The sequence below is a fragment of the Cynocephalus volans genome, chromosome 7 (genome assembly GCF_027409185.1).
Source record: "Cynocephalus volans isolate mCynVol1 chromosome 7, mCynVol1.pri, whole genome shotgun sequence".
NCBI classification, from domain to species: Eukaryota; Metazoa; Chordata; class Mammalia; order Dermoptera; family Cynocephalidae; genus Cynocephalus; species Cynocephalus volans.
In genome coordinates this window covers 74,016,065-74,029,738 of record NC_084466.1, presented here as the reverse complement: position 1 = coordinate 74,029,738, position 13,674 = coordinate 74,016,065, and the positions used below count along the sequence as shown (strand labels likewise).

At 35.9% G+C, this 13,674-nt stretch overlaps 1 protein-coding gene across 3 annotated transcripts in view; it reads right to left on the bottom strand.

Annotated features, from left to right (window-relative positions):
* The window catches only part of SPART (spartin), a 33,765-nt gene that overhangs the window by 19,104 nt on the left and 987 nt on the right, over window positions 1-13,674 (bottom strand). For all 3 annotated transcript variants that reach the window (XM_063103035.1, XM_063103034.1, XM_063103033.1), the window contains exons 2-3: window positions 5,492-6,303; window positions 1,824-2,021 (exon numbers count right to left, since the gene is read on the bottom strand). In XM_063103035.1, the coding sequence (XP_062959105.1) occupies window positions 1,824-2,021; window positions 5,492-6,301 (1,008 nt within the window). In that variant the 5' untranslated portion in view covers window positions 6,302-6,303. The remainder of the gene's footprint in view (window positions 1-1,823; window positions 2,022-5,491; window positions 6,304-13,674) is intronic.

The window sequence follows — 13,674 nt, the reverse complement described above, 5'->3', positions numbered from 1 at the left end:
ATAAAAGATAACTTAAAGCAGTTGTTGGTATAGCTTTAAATCAGACGCAGCTACATCTGAATTAAATAATGAACAACACATTTTAGGAAATACGTATGAAACTAAAATGAGTTTAAAGGCAATTAATAAAACTCATATCCACTTTACTCTTCTTTGTTCGAAGGCTCATTTTGTTTTTGTTTTCAGTATTTAAAGGTATTTTGCTAGCACATACTTTACCAAATGAATATTTAAGGGTAAAAACAAGTCAAAATTATAGCTAGTAATTAGCTTTTGTTTATGGTTGAAGTTCTGCAATACAGCAAACTAAAAATAACAACCAAAAATATAAAACTGAACAGAGAAAATAAACAAATAGCCTAAAACTCTGTTTAATTTCTTTCCTAAAGCCCAGTAATATAGGGCCAATGCATTTGGGGTGAAGAGAGAAACAGCTCCGTATTAGGTTCTTGAATACTTAAGAGTATCACTTTGTTCGGTTAGTAAACAGCAAAGCCAAGATGAACCCAGATCCATTTGACTATGTTCCTGCCTTTGTAAACTTCTCCCAGTGAGCACACTGTGACTACATACTTCTGTATGGCAATCATGCGTTTTCTTAACATCATTTTAATAATTGTTGATTATGCTAAAGTATTGGCTTGTTGATCACCAGGTCATTCTCAGTTACTTGGCAACAGGGGCTGTTATATATTTTATACATATATATATATATATTTGTAGTCTCCTGTTCTCACACTCTTCCCATGCCATCATTTAACATCGTACCTTGTTAAATAATGGATTCCAAATACCTGCTGATTGAAAGAAAGAACAAAATATTATACTATAATGTTGTCAACCTCATTACCTCATTCAACCCCAGATAACTGTCAATATTCATAATAAAAAATATTTTTCCCTTCTGCCATACAGTAGGATGAGCAAGAACACTTAAAGAATGCCTCTCCATAATACTCTATTTCAACTCCCTGTAACAAAGAAGCACGTGGACAAGGGAAAGAGGCTAAGTAAGGAAAGTTCACAGGATGTTCATTCATATGTGTGTGTGTGTGTGTATATACACACATATTTTAAAGATGACTGGTAAGGGGATCTTAACCCCTGATCTGGTGGTGTCAGCACCGTGCTCCCCAAACTGAGCCAACAGGCCACCCTATATAGGGGTCTGAACCCTTGGCCTTGGTGTTATCAGCACCACACTCTCCTAAGTTAGCCACATGCCGGCCCAGGATGATCATATTTTAAATTATATTTTACTTTTCTTTATTTGGCCTCCATTTACCATGAGAACAAAGACAATTCTCTCAACTAAAACTTGCTTCTTTCTCAAAATGCCAATCTGTCCAATGAAACCCATCTGCTAAAGCTAAAATTACCTTCATTTCACCATTTAGTCCCACTAGTCCACTTTTCCAACCAAGCAGTAAAACTGGTGAAAACAAAACAGCTAACATTCACAGAGGATTACCACCTGCTGGCCCTGATATAACTGCTTTAGTGTACTGACTTTTAATCTTCAACACAGCCCAATGAGATGGACATTATTATTCCTATAAAGTATAGAGAAGATCAGTAACAGCTGAGTTAAATAGCTACGAGTGGAAGAGTTCGAATTCAAACCCAGGCAATTTGGCTCCAGAACCTAACATCTTAACCACTATTTACAGCAAATTCCCAACATGTAGTTGTGAACACACAGGCAAATTATATACTCTCAGTCTCCTAACTTTGATCACATTAGGGGTTATTATAATTTCTTTAAAAACAGAAGTGTTTATGTTAAAGTAGATTTTCATCCTAAAGATGATCACACAAGTTACCTGGAGCCGAAGGTCAGACATTTGTCTTAACAGATCCTCAAAGAGTTCTCTATCATCTTCTGGTAACTCAGAGGACAAGACAACCCCCACAAAGCATCCTGCTGCTTGTAACATTGTATCAGGAAACATGTAGGCACCCACAGTACATTTCAGAACCGGAGATCTATCAGGAACTAGAGGATATAACCAGTCACAAACCTGAAAGAATTTGTTAGAAGGACAAAAAAAAATTCAATGCAACCAGATTTTCAACTAGGTTTTAATAAATTGTAATACTAGAAAATAAGCTTTACAAGGCTTTATAAAACTGTTAATATCAACAAATCTCCAATGAAAATCAATCATTTGCTTGTCTGATCTTCCTGCAATAAGAACTGTGCTAAAAATACTACTGCTCCAGCAATTATTAAAACTGATGACTTTAAATAGCCCAGTGTTAACCACTTATGATTGTAGCTTTAAATAAATAACAAAGTCAATTAAGGTTTTTTTTTATTAGCCAAATTAGACATCCCTTTGTGGTAATAAACAGACAAACTCAAGATGTTCTCAAGTACTACACATGTATTTACTGATTTAATCATCACAACAGTCCGATGAAATTGGTTAGTATTACTGTCATTTTATGTACAAGAAAATTGAGGCACAGAGAAGTCAATTAAGTTGCTCAGAGTCAACAACTAAAAAGTGGACCTGTGATTTGAGCACATGAAGTCTGGACCAGAGAAACCAAACAATTGTTTTAATTAGAAACCCAGTATACACAATGTGGAATAATTTTTTTTTTAGTAAGCCCAAGAGAACCTGGCATGACAGAACTAGAATATATTAAGTTATGTTTATGAATTTACTATCTATTGTGAATTTAAAGCAAAATGACACAAAGTTTTCCTGCAATGTAATCTGGGGAGGTCTGCAGGTCAGTACACTCAGACTTAAGCTCACATCCTGGCTATCTAAATTCAAAAGAAACTAAGTTTAAATTGAAATTTTCAAATGTATTCATTTCTGAAGCGATATGTTCAGTAACCAAAACATAAAGTATGCCCATCACCCAGGACACTATCCTATTATCAAGTAACTTGGGAAGCCAATCTGTTATCAAAATATTGTGTGATAAACATTAGTCAAAGAGCATGCGATTTCATATAGACAATGGAAAATTCTGATACACTACCATCATCTCTGACCAACAAAATATAAATGTGCAGGGAGGGACTGGAATGGTCAAATCTGATTCTTTCCTGTAAAGTACTTAATAAACATTTTCAAATTGTTTTTCTTTTACAGGTTCTCTTTTCTACTCGTCTCAAAAGCCACTATCTTTTATAAAAGTCAAACTTCAGACAGGTTACTGTAAAATGGATTACTATGTTTTCCAAAGTACAACATAAAAACCCTCTGCTATGTGAAATGACAGGTCAAGTAATTTACAAACTTAAAAACTGAGTAGTTATGTATTTTAATGTGTAATAGGGCAAATATATATCTTTTCCTTAATTTCACAATTGTTATCGTTTAGGATAGAATTAACAAATGAGGAAATTTAATAGAAATACTAAGTAATAGCAGAGGTATGTATTCGAAAAAAAAATTGTAAAGGTTATTCTAAAATGACTAAAACTTGGAAAAGGTTTATTCTACTATTCCATGATTTCCTTAAGATAAACTATATCCTGGTCACCTTGATTGAACTGAAGTATCCCCAAGTCTTCTAAAAAACAGAAAAACTTAGATAGTTGAGCTCATTCACCATAGGCTGATTTCTCCCAGTTTTTCTCATGTCAAAGTTCCGTATGAACTGACTACAGGTTTAACAGGTTTAAAAAGTTTATTAAAACTAAAACCAAAAGAAAAATAGTTTTTTGAAGTCCTAGAATTCTAAGGATGCCTACTTAAAACCAAATAATCTTACTCTTATTTCCTGAGTAGACCAATAGTGATTTTTATAGCATAGGAAATTACATCTGACTTCTTGGTTTGTTACTATTTTTTAGTATAAAAAATTCAGTAAATAAGTATGATAACTCATTTTTAGGACACTCTGCTACAAATACATGAATACATGCAAATGAGAGCCTGTTAAAAAGACTCAAATTAAGTTTTGGGTGCAATTTTATTTATTTGAATTATTTTGGGTGCCTTTTCATTTAGGACCAAAAAAGGAGGTATGAGAAAGATTAAAAACAAAATTAAAAGCACTAAGAAATTTTTACTAGAGTACAAGTCATTTTGATGATTGAGCTCATGTAACCAGGTACAGTGTTTCTGACGTTCACTTCCTATACCTCCAATTGTCCAGGTGTTGAGGACCCTATATATATATATATATATATATTTATTTTTTTTATTTTTGGCAGCTAGCCAGTAGAGGCATCCAAACCTTTGACCTTCCAATGATTTTGTAATTCTGGTTACAGTGCAACACCATTACCAGATCAGCAGAAATTCCCCCACCCCCACTTTAATCAATAAGCCTATTCTTAACCTTGAGGCTTCTTCCCTAAAATAACCCACAGGATTCACAATATTCTTCCTGTCCAGTAATGTACCTTTCCTTTCAGCAATGGTCCAAAGTATCCCATTCACACATTTCTAGTAAGCCTCTTTAAATAACTTGTCTTTAAATAACTTTCAAGTTGACTCCATGTAAAAGATGCATGAGAATCGAAAGTAGGGTATACCATAAGAGAAAATAAATATAGATAACAAATGCTGTAACTAAATCACATTATTTGGACTTTGGACAATATAGTACCTCCTTTGCTTAAATGGTGATATTTCTTCATTGCAAACTCCTTTGTTATACTCAATGTATACTGAATGTTTATTTCAAGAACCCATCTCCCCTGCCCACACCTACATCCAAAGTTTTAAAACCAGATTGTCACTGGACCACCACCTTCAGAATACCTCAGTAAATCCACAGCAATGCCCTGACACCAACCTTTACTTAGTACCAGTCTTTACTCCATCCTGTGTTCTCTGGACCATCTGCATTCTGGTAAATATATCTGCTTGGAATGTTGAAATTACATCTTAAATTACCAGTCTCTACTTGTAGACCATGGTTTCTCAACCTTGGCATGACTGAGATTTGGGGCTGGATAATTTTGATGTTGATGGAGGCCGTTTTGTGTAGATGTTCAGCAGCATTCCTGGCCTCTACCCACAATGGCAGTAGTACCCACCCACCAGTTGTGACAACCAAAAATGTCTTAGACATTACCAAACCTTCCCTGGGGAGGTAAAATCACCCCTGGATGAGAACCACTGTTCTAGAGAATGGGCTGGATCTAGCCCAATTCAAATCCTCAGCTGGGTCTTGACAACATTTGTGGATATTATACGTTCACATGAATTACATAAATTCCTTTTGAAATTAAAGGCGTTAGGTTTCTTCTTCAGATAAAGAATTAAAATTTAAGGATGAACACTCAAACTTAATATCAAAACAAGACTTTATATCTTATAAAAAAAAAAAGACTATTGAACACAAACACAGACATTCAAGGTTCTGAAATTTCTTGGAACATATTTAAAAAGGAAATAAAACCTATAATTATCTTTTTGTACTTATTATCCTGGACAAATTATAAATATTAACAAATAAAAATAATGCCTTCTACACATATTTCAATTTAAGTTTACATTTTCCTTCAGCTTACCTGGAGAAATCCAGGAGGACGGTTTAGAACTGTATCAAGAGAATTATCCAAAAACCTCACAATTCGAAGGTACCCAGGATACGAGGGTGCACTAACCTCTCCTGCAGGATTTACAAAAAAAATCTGTACTCCATTTGGTATCAAAATCAACTCATCTGCATCTAGCCCTAAAGTCTCAAGAGGAGGTGGCTGAGAATGATTCTGATAAAAGTCCTCTCCAACTGAAGAAAACTCCCCAGAATCTGTTCCATAGGATACAGTGTAGTGACCCTCGGCAGCCTGAGGAGTATAAGCAGGAGGTGCTTCTGCTGGACAACTTTGAGATGGCAAGGACAGAGAAGTAGGTGTGGCAACCAACTCTGCACTTGCAGTTGAAGTGTTTTCATTTACTTCACCTTGCTGAGGTGGTGAACTAAAGGGCTGAGGCTCTGGTGACTTTTCACACATGTCTTTAGGCGGAAATTCTGGATATAACTTGGGCACTTCCTGAAGATCATTCTGTAGAGAAGTGGCAAGACCCTTCTCTAGAATTTCCAACCTGGTACGTACATTCTGTAGTGTTTCTTTCATTTTCTGTTGCATCTGTCTAGCAGATTCCCACCCAGGGCCCGTGTGTTCAGGCTCTGTCGATGAAATGCTGATTCCTCTGAGCAGGTGTCCTATTCCTTGCTTATAGTAGTTCTTTGCTTCTTCCTTCTGACCTAATTCATCTGTATTCAGTCCTTTATTAACAAATAAAAAGGCTTTCTTGTATGCTTCCCTGATGATCTTAATTCCGGCAGGTTCTCCATTTTCTGGCTCTTGCTCCATTTCTGCAAAACAGAAAACATCATCTTCAATTATCTTGTTTACCTATTTGTTTGCTTATTATCCATCTCTCCTACCTGAATATATTTCAAGAGGACAAGTGCCTTGCTTGTCTCTGTTTTGCTTGCTATTGTATTCCCTTAGTCTATTATTAGGACTGACATACAGAAAGCACTCAATATGTATTTGGTAAATGAATGCTCTTGGTCCTAAAAATCTGGTTAGTTAAAAAAAAAAAAAAGAGAAGAGAATAAATCAGAATACATCTATTAAATGATTTTCTTATTCCAGTTTCTTATAATAAATAAGTTTCCTATATCAATCTTTGTGGTTGGAACAAGAGTCTCATCATAAAATTCATTATAATATAAATCCAGGTTATATCCAGCTAATAAAAGAATGAGTTGCATCACATATTAGAGGAGACAGAAATGAGAAAAAAAAAAAAAAACCTGGATGAAACTTTAACATTACCTAAATTCCACTTAAAGGTGGAAGTTTACCCATAAGCAGTTAACCTTATTCCCTCTCAAAATGCCACTAAAATGACTCTAAAAAGATTATTTAGAAGGCATAACCATTCTTCTTAATGAGAAAAAGTCATGAATAGGCACTTCATAAAAGAGTATGTTTAAAATGTCATGTGCAAAAAAAAAAGTCACGTGAAAAGTTTCCATTTCAACACACTATTCCCTCAGGAAAATGAAACTAAAATCAATAGTGATACCAACTTCTCAGATGGCTAAAATTTAAAAGACTGACCAGTGTTAGAGAAGACAACAACTTGAATACTTTGTTGGTGGAAGCTGAAAAATCGTACAGCAACTTTGGAAAACTGGCAATTTCTACCAAAGCTAAACATTCACCCACCCACTCCATGACCCAGTAATTCCACTCACAAGGACATGCATGCCAAAAACACATACAGCAATATTCAGAGCAGCTATATTCACAAAAGCCAAAAACTCAAAACAACCCAAATGCCCACTCACAGGAGAATGGATAAATAGTAGTATATTCATACAATGCAATAATATACAGAAAAAAAAAAAAAAATCCTGGGCTGGCCTTTTAGCTCAGTTGGTTAGAGCTTAGCCTTATAACACCAAACCACGGTCATGTGTTTCCATCCCTGAACCCAGCCGTCCTCCAGAAAAATCCTGATGCCTACAAAATGGATGAATCTCATCAATTCTTTGAACAAAAGAAGCCAGAAATGAAAGAACTTGTACTGAGACTACATACTATATGATTTACATAAGTTAACTGAAGAACAGGCAAAACTAGTCTATGATGACAGAAATCAAAATTCTGTAGTCCCTGCTTATCTGCAGTTTCAGTTACCATGATCAACTGCAATCTGAAAATATCAAATGTAAAATTCCAGAAACAAACAATTTGTTAATTTTAAGTTAAGCACCCTTCTAAGTAGCGTGGTAAAATCTTGTGTCATTCTGGGCCATCTCACTCCATCCTTCCCAGGATGTGAATCATCCCTTTGTCCAGCATGTCACTTAGCCATTTCGGTTATCAGACCAACTGTCATGGCATCACAGTGCTTATGTTCAAGTAACCCTTATTTTACTTAATAATGTCCTCAAAGGGCAAGAGAACTGTGTCTAATTTATAAATTAAATTTTATATAGGGTATATGTATATATACCGAAAAACATCATATATCTAGGGTTCTGTACTATCCATGGTTTCCGGCACCCACTGGGGGTCTTGAAATGTATCCCCTGCGAATAAGGGGGGGACTACTGTAGTGCTTACAGGTGAAGGGTATATAGACTTGAAAAGAGCAGTAGGGAACCTTTAGGGCATTTGGAAATGCTTTCTCTCGATCTCCTCTGGGTGATGACTGCATCTATGGGTTATACATATATAAATATGATTAAGCTATAAACTAAAATCAGGGTACTATATGCACTTTATGTTATCCCTCAATAAAACAGACAAATAATAAGACCATATCTCACAAGGACAAAGAGGAAGGATCAAGAGTCAACAGTACTTTGCTACCAAAAAAGGATGCAGATAAGGGATAACTCCTAGAACAGACTTGAGAAAGCTGAAGCCTAAACTATCTAGTGGGGAAATCAATGAAGAAGACTCATTTCCATCACATCACAGAACCTCCAAAAGACACAGGAATTGATGGAATCCAATCTTCCTCTGGAAAGAGTAGAGGGAAAGCTGAAAAAAAAAAAAAAAAAAAAGACCAGCTGAAAAACCTGTTTAAAAGTTAGCACACTCAGATCTTTCCTGCACCAAGCACTCAAGAAACTATTTCTCTCCAGCCCTGACAGAAGACTGGATTCTTTAATCTAGAAGAATATAAGATAAAGTGGCTCTGGATGGGGGACTATCAGGCATGATTAAGGTTAAATACCAAAAGTAGGGTGATTAAATGAAATATTACTGAATACTGGGACCCTCAACCTTCTTCTCCACAACTTGGTTTTTAGAGTTCTGGCCAGCCATGTACCTCTCCAGAAAGAAGACTGGAAGTGTCTTCTCTGGGGAATCTAATCACTGCCAAGCAGAAAGACCTAAAGATAGTGACACTTACAGTTCCCCAAGGTAAACTGTCCAGGCAATTCCTTTGAGAAGCCACAATTAATAGGATCTACCTCACAGAGTCTCAAATCAGCTTTCCAGTGCCTCATTCATTACACTTACAGACACACATACACACACATAGACAGCCAAGGATCACAAAAAAGAGGAAAATATCTAAAATGAAGAATAAAAATAAGAGCAATATAATTTGGTTGAAATGGACAATATGCAGGGGAAAAAAATTGTAAAAAAAAACCTCTATCATTTAAAACATAAAGAAAAAGAAAATAGTGCACCCATAAAACAAAAACAGGACGCACACACACCCCCAAAAAGACATTCAAAGAACAAAAGGCACTTTTGGGAATTTAAATATATAAAATAGCCAGAAAGAAAAATTCAAGAGGAATGAAAAGTTTATAAAATTATGAAAAATGCCCAGAAAGCAGAGCAAAAGACAGAGATGGAAAATGGAAAAGAAGTGAGTTTCTTGTAGAAGGAATAAAAAAAAGTAAATAAAAAGGTAAAATTAAATTTTAAAGTAAGAAAAATAGGAAACGGATAAGAAAATGAGGACCCAATCTTTAAGGCCAACCATCTGAATAATAATATTTCCAGAAATAAAGAAAAAAGGGAGGGATGAAAGAATTGAAGACATAATTCCCAGAATTTCCCAGAATTGTAAAACACGAATTTCTAGATTTAAAAAGACCAATGGACAAAGGATGAAAAAAGACTCACACCACAGAACATATCGTGAAATTTCAAACACTAGGATCAAAGGGACCATCCTAAAAGAACTTACACAAAAAATGAAAAATAAGATTGCTGAGAGAGTTTGGATGTGTTGTCCCCACCAAAACTCGTGGAAATTTGATCCCCAATGTGGCAGTATTGGAAACGGATTGAGACATGGGGGCAGATCCCTCATGAATGGATTAATGCTCTCCTTGGGGGAGGAAGCAGATGTTAGAAGGAAATGGTACAATTAATTGATAATTCTTAGTAAAAATAACTTCCAAATTCAGCCAACTGTTTGCTCAGGTATTACATCCTCTGTTTGCTGGATTCCATGTTTGGTGAGAAGAATCCCAAGACTGATGAGGAGTTTCCAAGATCACAAAGATGCAAACCACTCCAGACTGGAGTAGGAGACAGAACTTCAGAAAAAATTTTCTCAAAAAACTAAAATTGATAGAATACCTGATGTGTTTCTAAGTTTTGAGAAAAGATCTGTACAACTGTGGGAGGATTCAGGGTTTAATTAGTAATAAATACATGGAAAACTAAAATCAAGACAATTTTTTATTTTTATTTTTTAAAAAGATGACCGGTAAAGGGATCTTAACCCTTGACTTGGTGTTGTCAGCACCACACTCTCCCAAGTGAGCTAACCAGCCATCCCCATATAGGGATCCAAACTCTTGGCCTTCGTATTATCAGCACCACACTCTCCCACGTGAGCCACGGGCCGGGCCGGGCCAGTCCTTAGACAGTTATTAACTGCAGGGGAAACAAGATACTGAGCTAGAAATAAAAAGTAATCAGTGTACTGCATGTTTCAGTTTTGATTAGTATCATAATATATACAATAAATCTTGATAAGAGCAAAATTTTGACACAACCATATTGAAAAGATGAGAAAATGGGTGGACAGAAAGTTTTGTGCATGTGGTACAGGATGAAAGAACTCAAACTTCATCTTTCCTACAGGGAAGTTAATGGATAATGCCTAAAACTAAAAAATATAAAGTAGCAATATAAGCATACTGTCTAGGGATACAGAGAGAAAGACCAAAAAACTAGCTAAGAAAACTGAGACAAGCTGACTTTGGTATGAAGGCATGAGATTGGGGTGGAAGGATCTCTGGTTTTCATTGAAGTCGTATAAAAATACTTAATTCTTAAATCTGCGTGCACAATAAAAAAATGTAATGGAGGCTTTACAGCAGCACTGTCCAATAAAATTATAACGCGAGCCACATACATAATTTTAAATTTTCTAATAACCACATTAAAAAAGGTAAAAAGAAACAGAATTAATTATGGCAATATATCTTATTTTGCCAAATATATCAAAAATATAATTTCTACATGTATCAACATAAAAACTATTAGTAAGATATATTGTCTTCAAAACCCAGTGTGTTTTACACTTAAAAAGCATACTTCAATTCCAACTAGCCCCATTCCAAGTTCTCAATACCCACATGTGCCCAGTAGCTACAGTTATCACACATTACAGTTTTAGAGATTCTTTTCTTGTGATCTTGAAACTGGGGGATAGACCCCAATTTTCCCTATCAGCTGGGGGAAGGGAGAAATAGCAAAAGAAAATCTGCTTGATAGAACAGGACTGGCCAGATTCCTAGGAGTAACAAATTCAGTTAATAATAAGAGTAATGTCGATTAAACATATACTTCCTTAGGCTAAGACTTGAACTAAGTTCAGACTGTTCCTTAAAGGAATGCATTATGGCTTAAGATAGCATCTGTAACCCCTCTCATGGAGTTGTCTTCGCAGGTGGCAAACAACTACAAGCTTGCTTTGAAGCCTGTATACCTCCAGACTCGAAGGAGCCAAGGAGCCAAGGAGGACCTTAGTTAGGATGCCGAAATAATCACACTGGCCTCACAGTTCACTGATCAGATTCCCATGACTCCAAGACCTCCACTCATAATTTTGCTCTATAAATGCTTGTGAGGAGTATGAGGTCTTTAAGCCCCTTTGACTGCCATTGTGCTCCTCTGAATGGCCATCCAAATAAATGCTAATCTTTAATACTGCCAACTTTCTAGGGAGAGACTTCTTATTCATCTGGGCAGATGATGGACCTCTCCTGCTTTGGTAACTATCTCATTAAAACTTATCATGATAGCATAATTTAAGTGATAAAAGACTGTTTTTAGCAACAATCTTTACTATGCAAGCATCACAGGAAACGGGATGATTAAATAATATAACCATACCTTCTAACCTGAAAAATAAAACAAGCCACTAGTAGGCCTTATCATGCTGCAGCTTCATGGTTATCAACAGAATATATTCAGTCCCCAATTTAGAAAATACAATATACAACTGGCCATATTTGCCCTACCCCAAGTCCTCTATCAAAACTGACAATCCCTTTCCTTGGATTTCTATCCTGTTGTACATTATTAGGATGTCTCCCCTTTCCACAGATCCCAATATCTTTCTTCCCTTAGAAACTATGGGACAGTCATTCTTCACTTCATCTCCCTTAGGGTACAAGAAGGCACAGAGAAAAACAGTAGCAAGACAGTGGAGGTTAAAAAGGCATTTGTGAACTGATGAGGAACTTAACCAGTATCATTAAGTTTGTCCAACTGACTTCAACAGGATCTTGAACAACACTGTGACTTGGGACATGTACCAACACCACACATAATTTTAAGAAAAAGGCTTCCAGGTTCTCTACTTCCAGTAGAACTCCTCACTAAAACTGATCTGCCTAGGAATATGCGTGCAGTCATCATGCTGGTTTTTATCTCCCAGGCTCTTTCACAATCTTCCCACTTTACACAATAAACATACATCTCTCATCCATTCCTTTTCTTACTATGGAGCATTGCCCCAGGATGGAAAAGCCTCCCTACAGCCAAACAATGAGTCAAAGGTGTCAAACAGCTTTCTTTAATTTGGGTAGAATTCCCTCTATCCACCTCACTAAGAAATAAATTTCCACTAAACTTCTACTTTTAATATTTAAAGATTATTTTTCAAAATCCATCAGGTATTTATGCCATTCTGATCAAATATTACTACGTGTAATAACTCAACCCAAAGGAAAAATTTTACCTCCTAGAATTAGCCACAGAAAAATTTTAAAACTTAGTTACAATTTATATAAATATTTGTATTAAAGACTTACAATGGACATTAATAAGAAAAAACTTTCAAACAAAATACATCACATTAAGGTAAAAATCAAAGAAAAATTTCAAGGAAAAAACTGTAAAATATAATGTATTTTTAAAACTGATCATGATGGATGTAAAACTACAAGGACATTATACTTCTTGGCAAACAGTGAAAAGAATGATGTACCATTTCAATATTAATATTTACGAAATAAATAACCCTGATCTACAAAAAATAAAAATTAAAAAAAAATAAAAGAAAATCTCAATATCAACACCACGTGGCAAACTGCATCCTTTTCAACTACCTAAAAGTATAATGTAAAAAAGTCAACGTAAAACTGCAAGGGGGACAGTATTCCAAAAATTGTTTTGGGGTTCACAGCAAATTAAAAGCACTGCTCTAAAACGATTCAAAGATAAAATGCACATTGTCTCTAGCCCTTAGAAGCACCAAAATTTACTAACTTTTGGTAAGTTCTATATGTGCGTTTAGCACCCTTCTCAAGTTTTTCTAATCCTCCTGCTCTTGGAGACTGATATCTGATCTAGAAAACGTTTTACAATATTGGGCAAGTCAAATAAAGCCACCAAATTAAGCCTATTATTGTAAATGAGAGCGAATAATAGTTCCTTTCATAATTCGGGGCATTCTTCTATGACATTGTTTTTGCGTTTGGAAATTCCAAAGAAAAACTGTTCAATTTTTAAACACCTGAAGCCATCATTGCGGAGGCAACAATGTTGAACGCACGTTCATCAACCTCCAGCACAATAAAGCAAACCTCGAGGGTCCTCAGGAGACTCGGAGGGCAACTCATTACGGTTAGAAAGTGGAACGCAGGTCGGCCCCACAGTAACGCGCTGATGCCGCGTGACCAAACAGCGCGCGCTCCGGGAGAAACGGCCCAGACAGAACGAGGTCGCAGCGA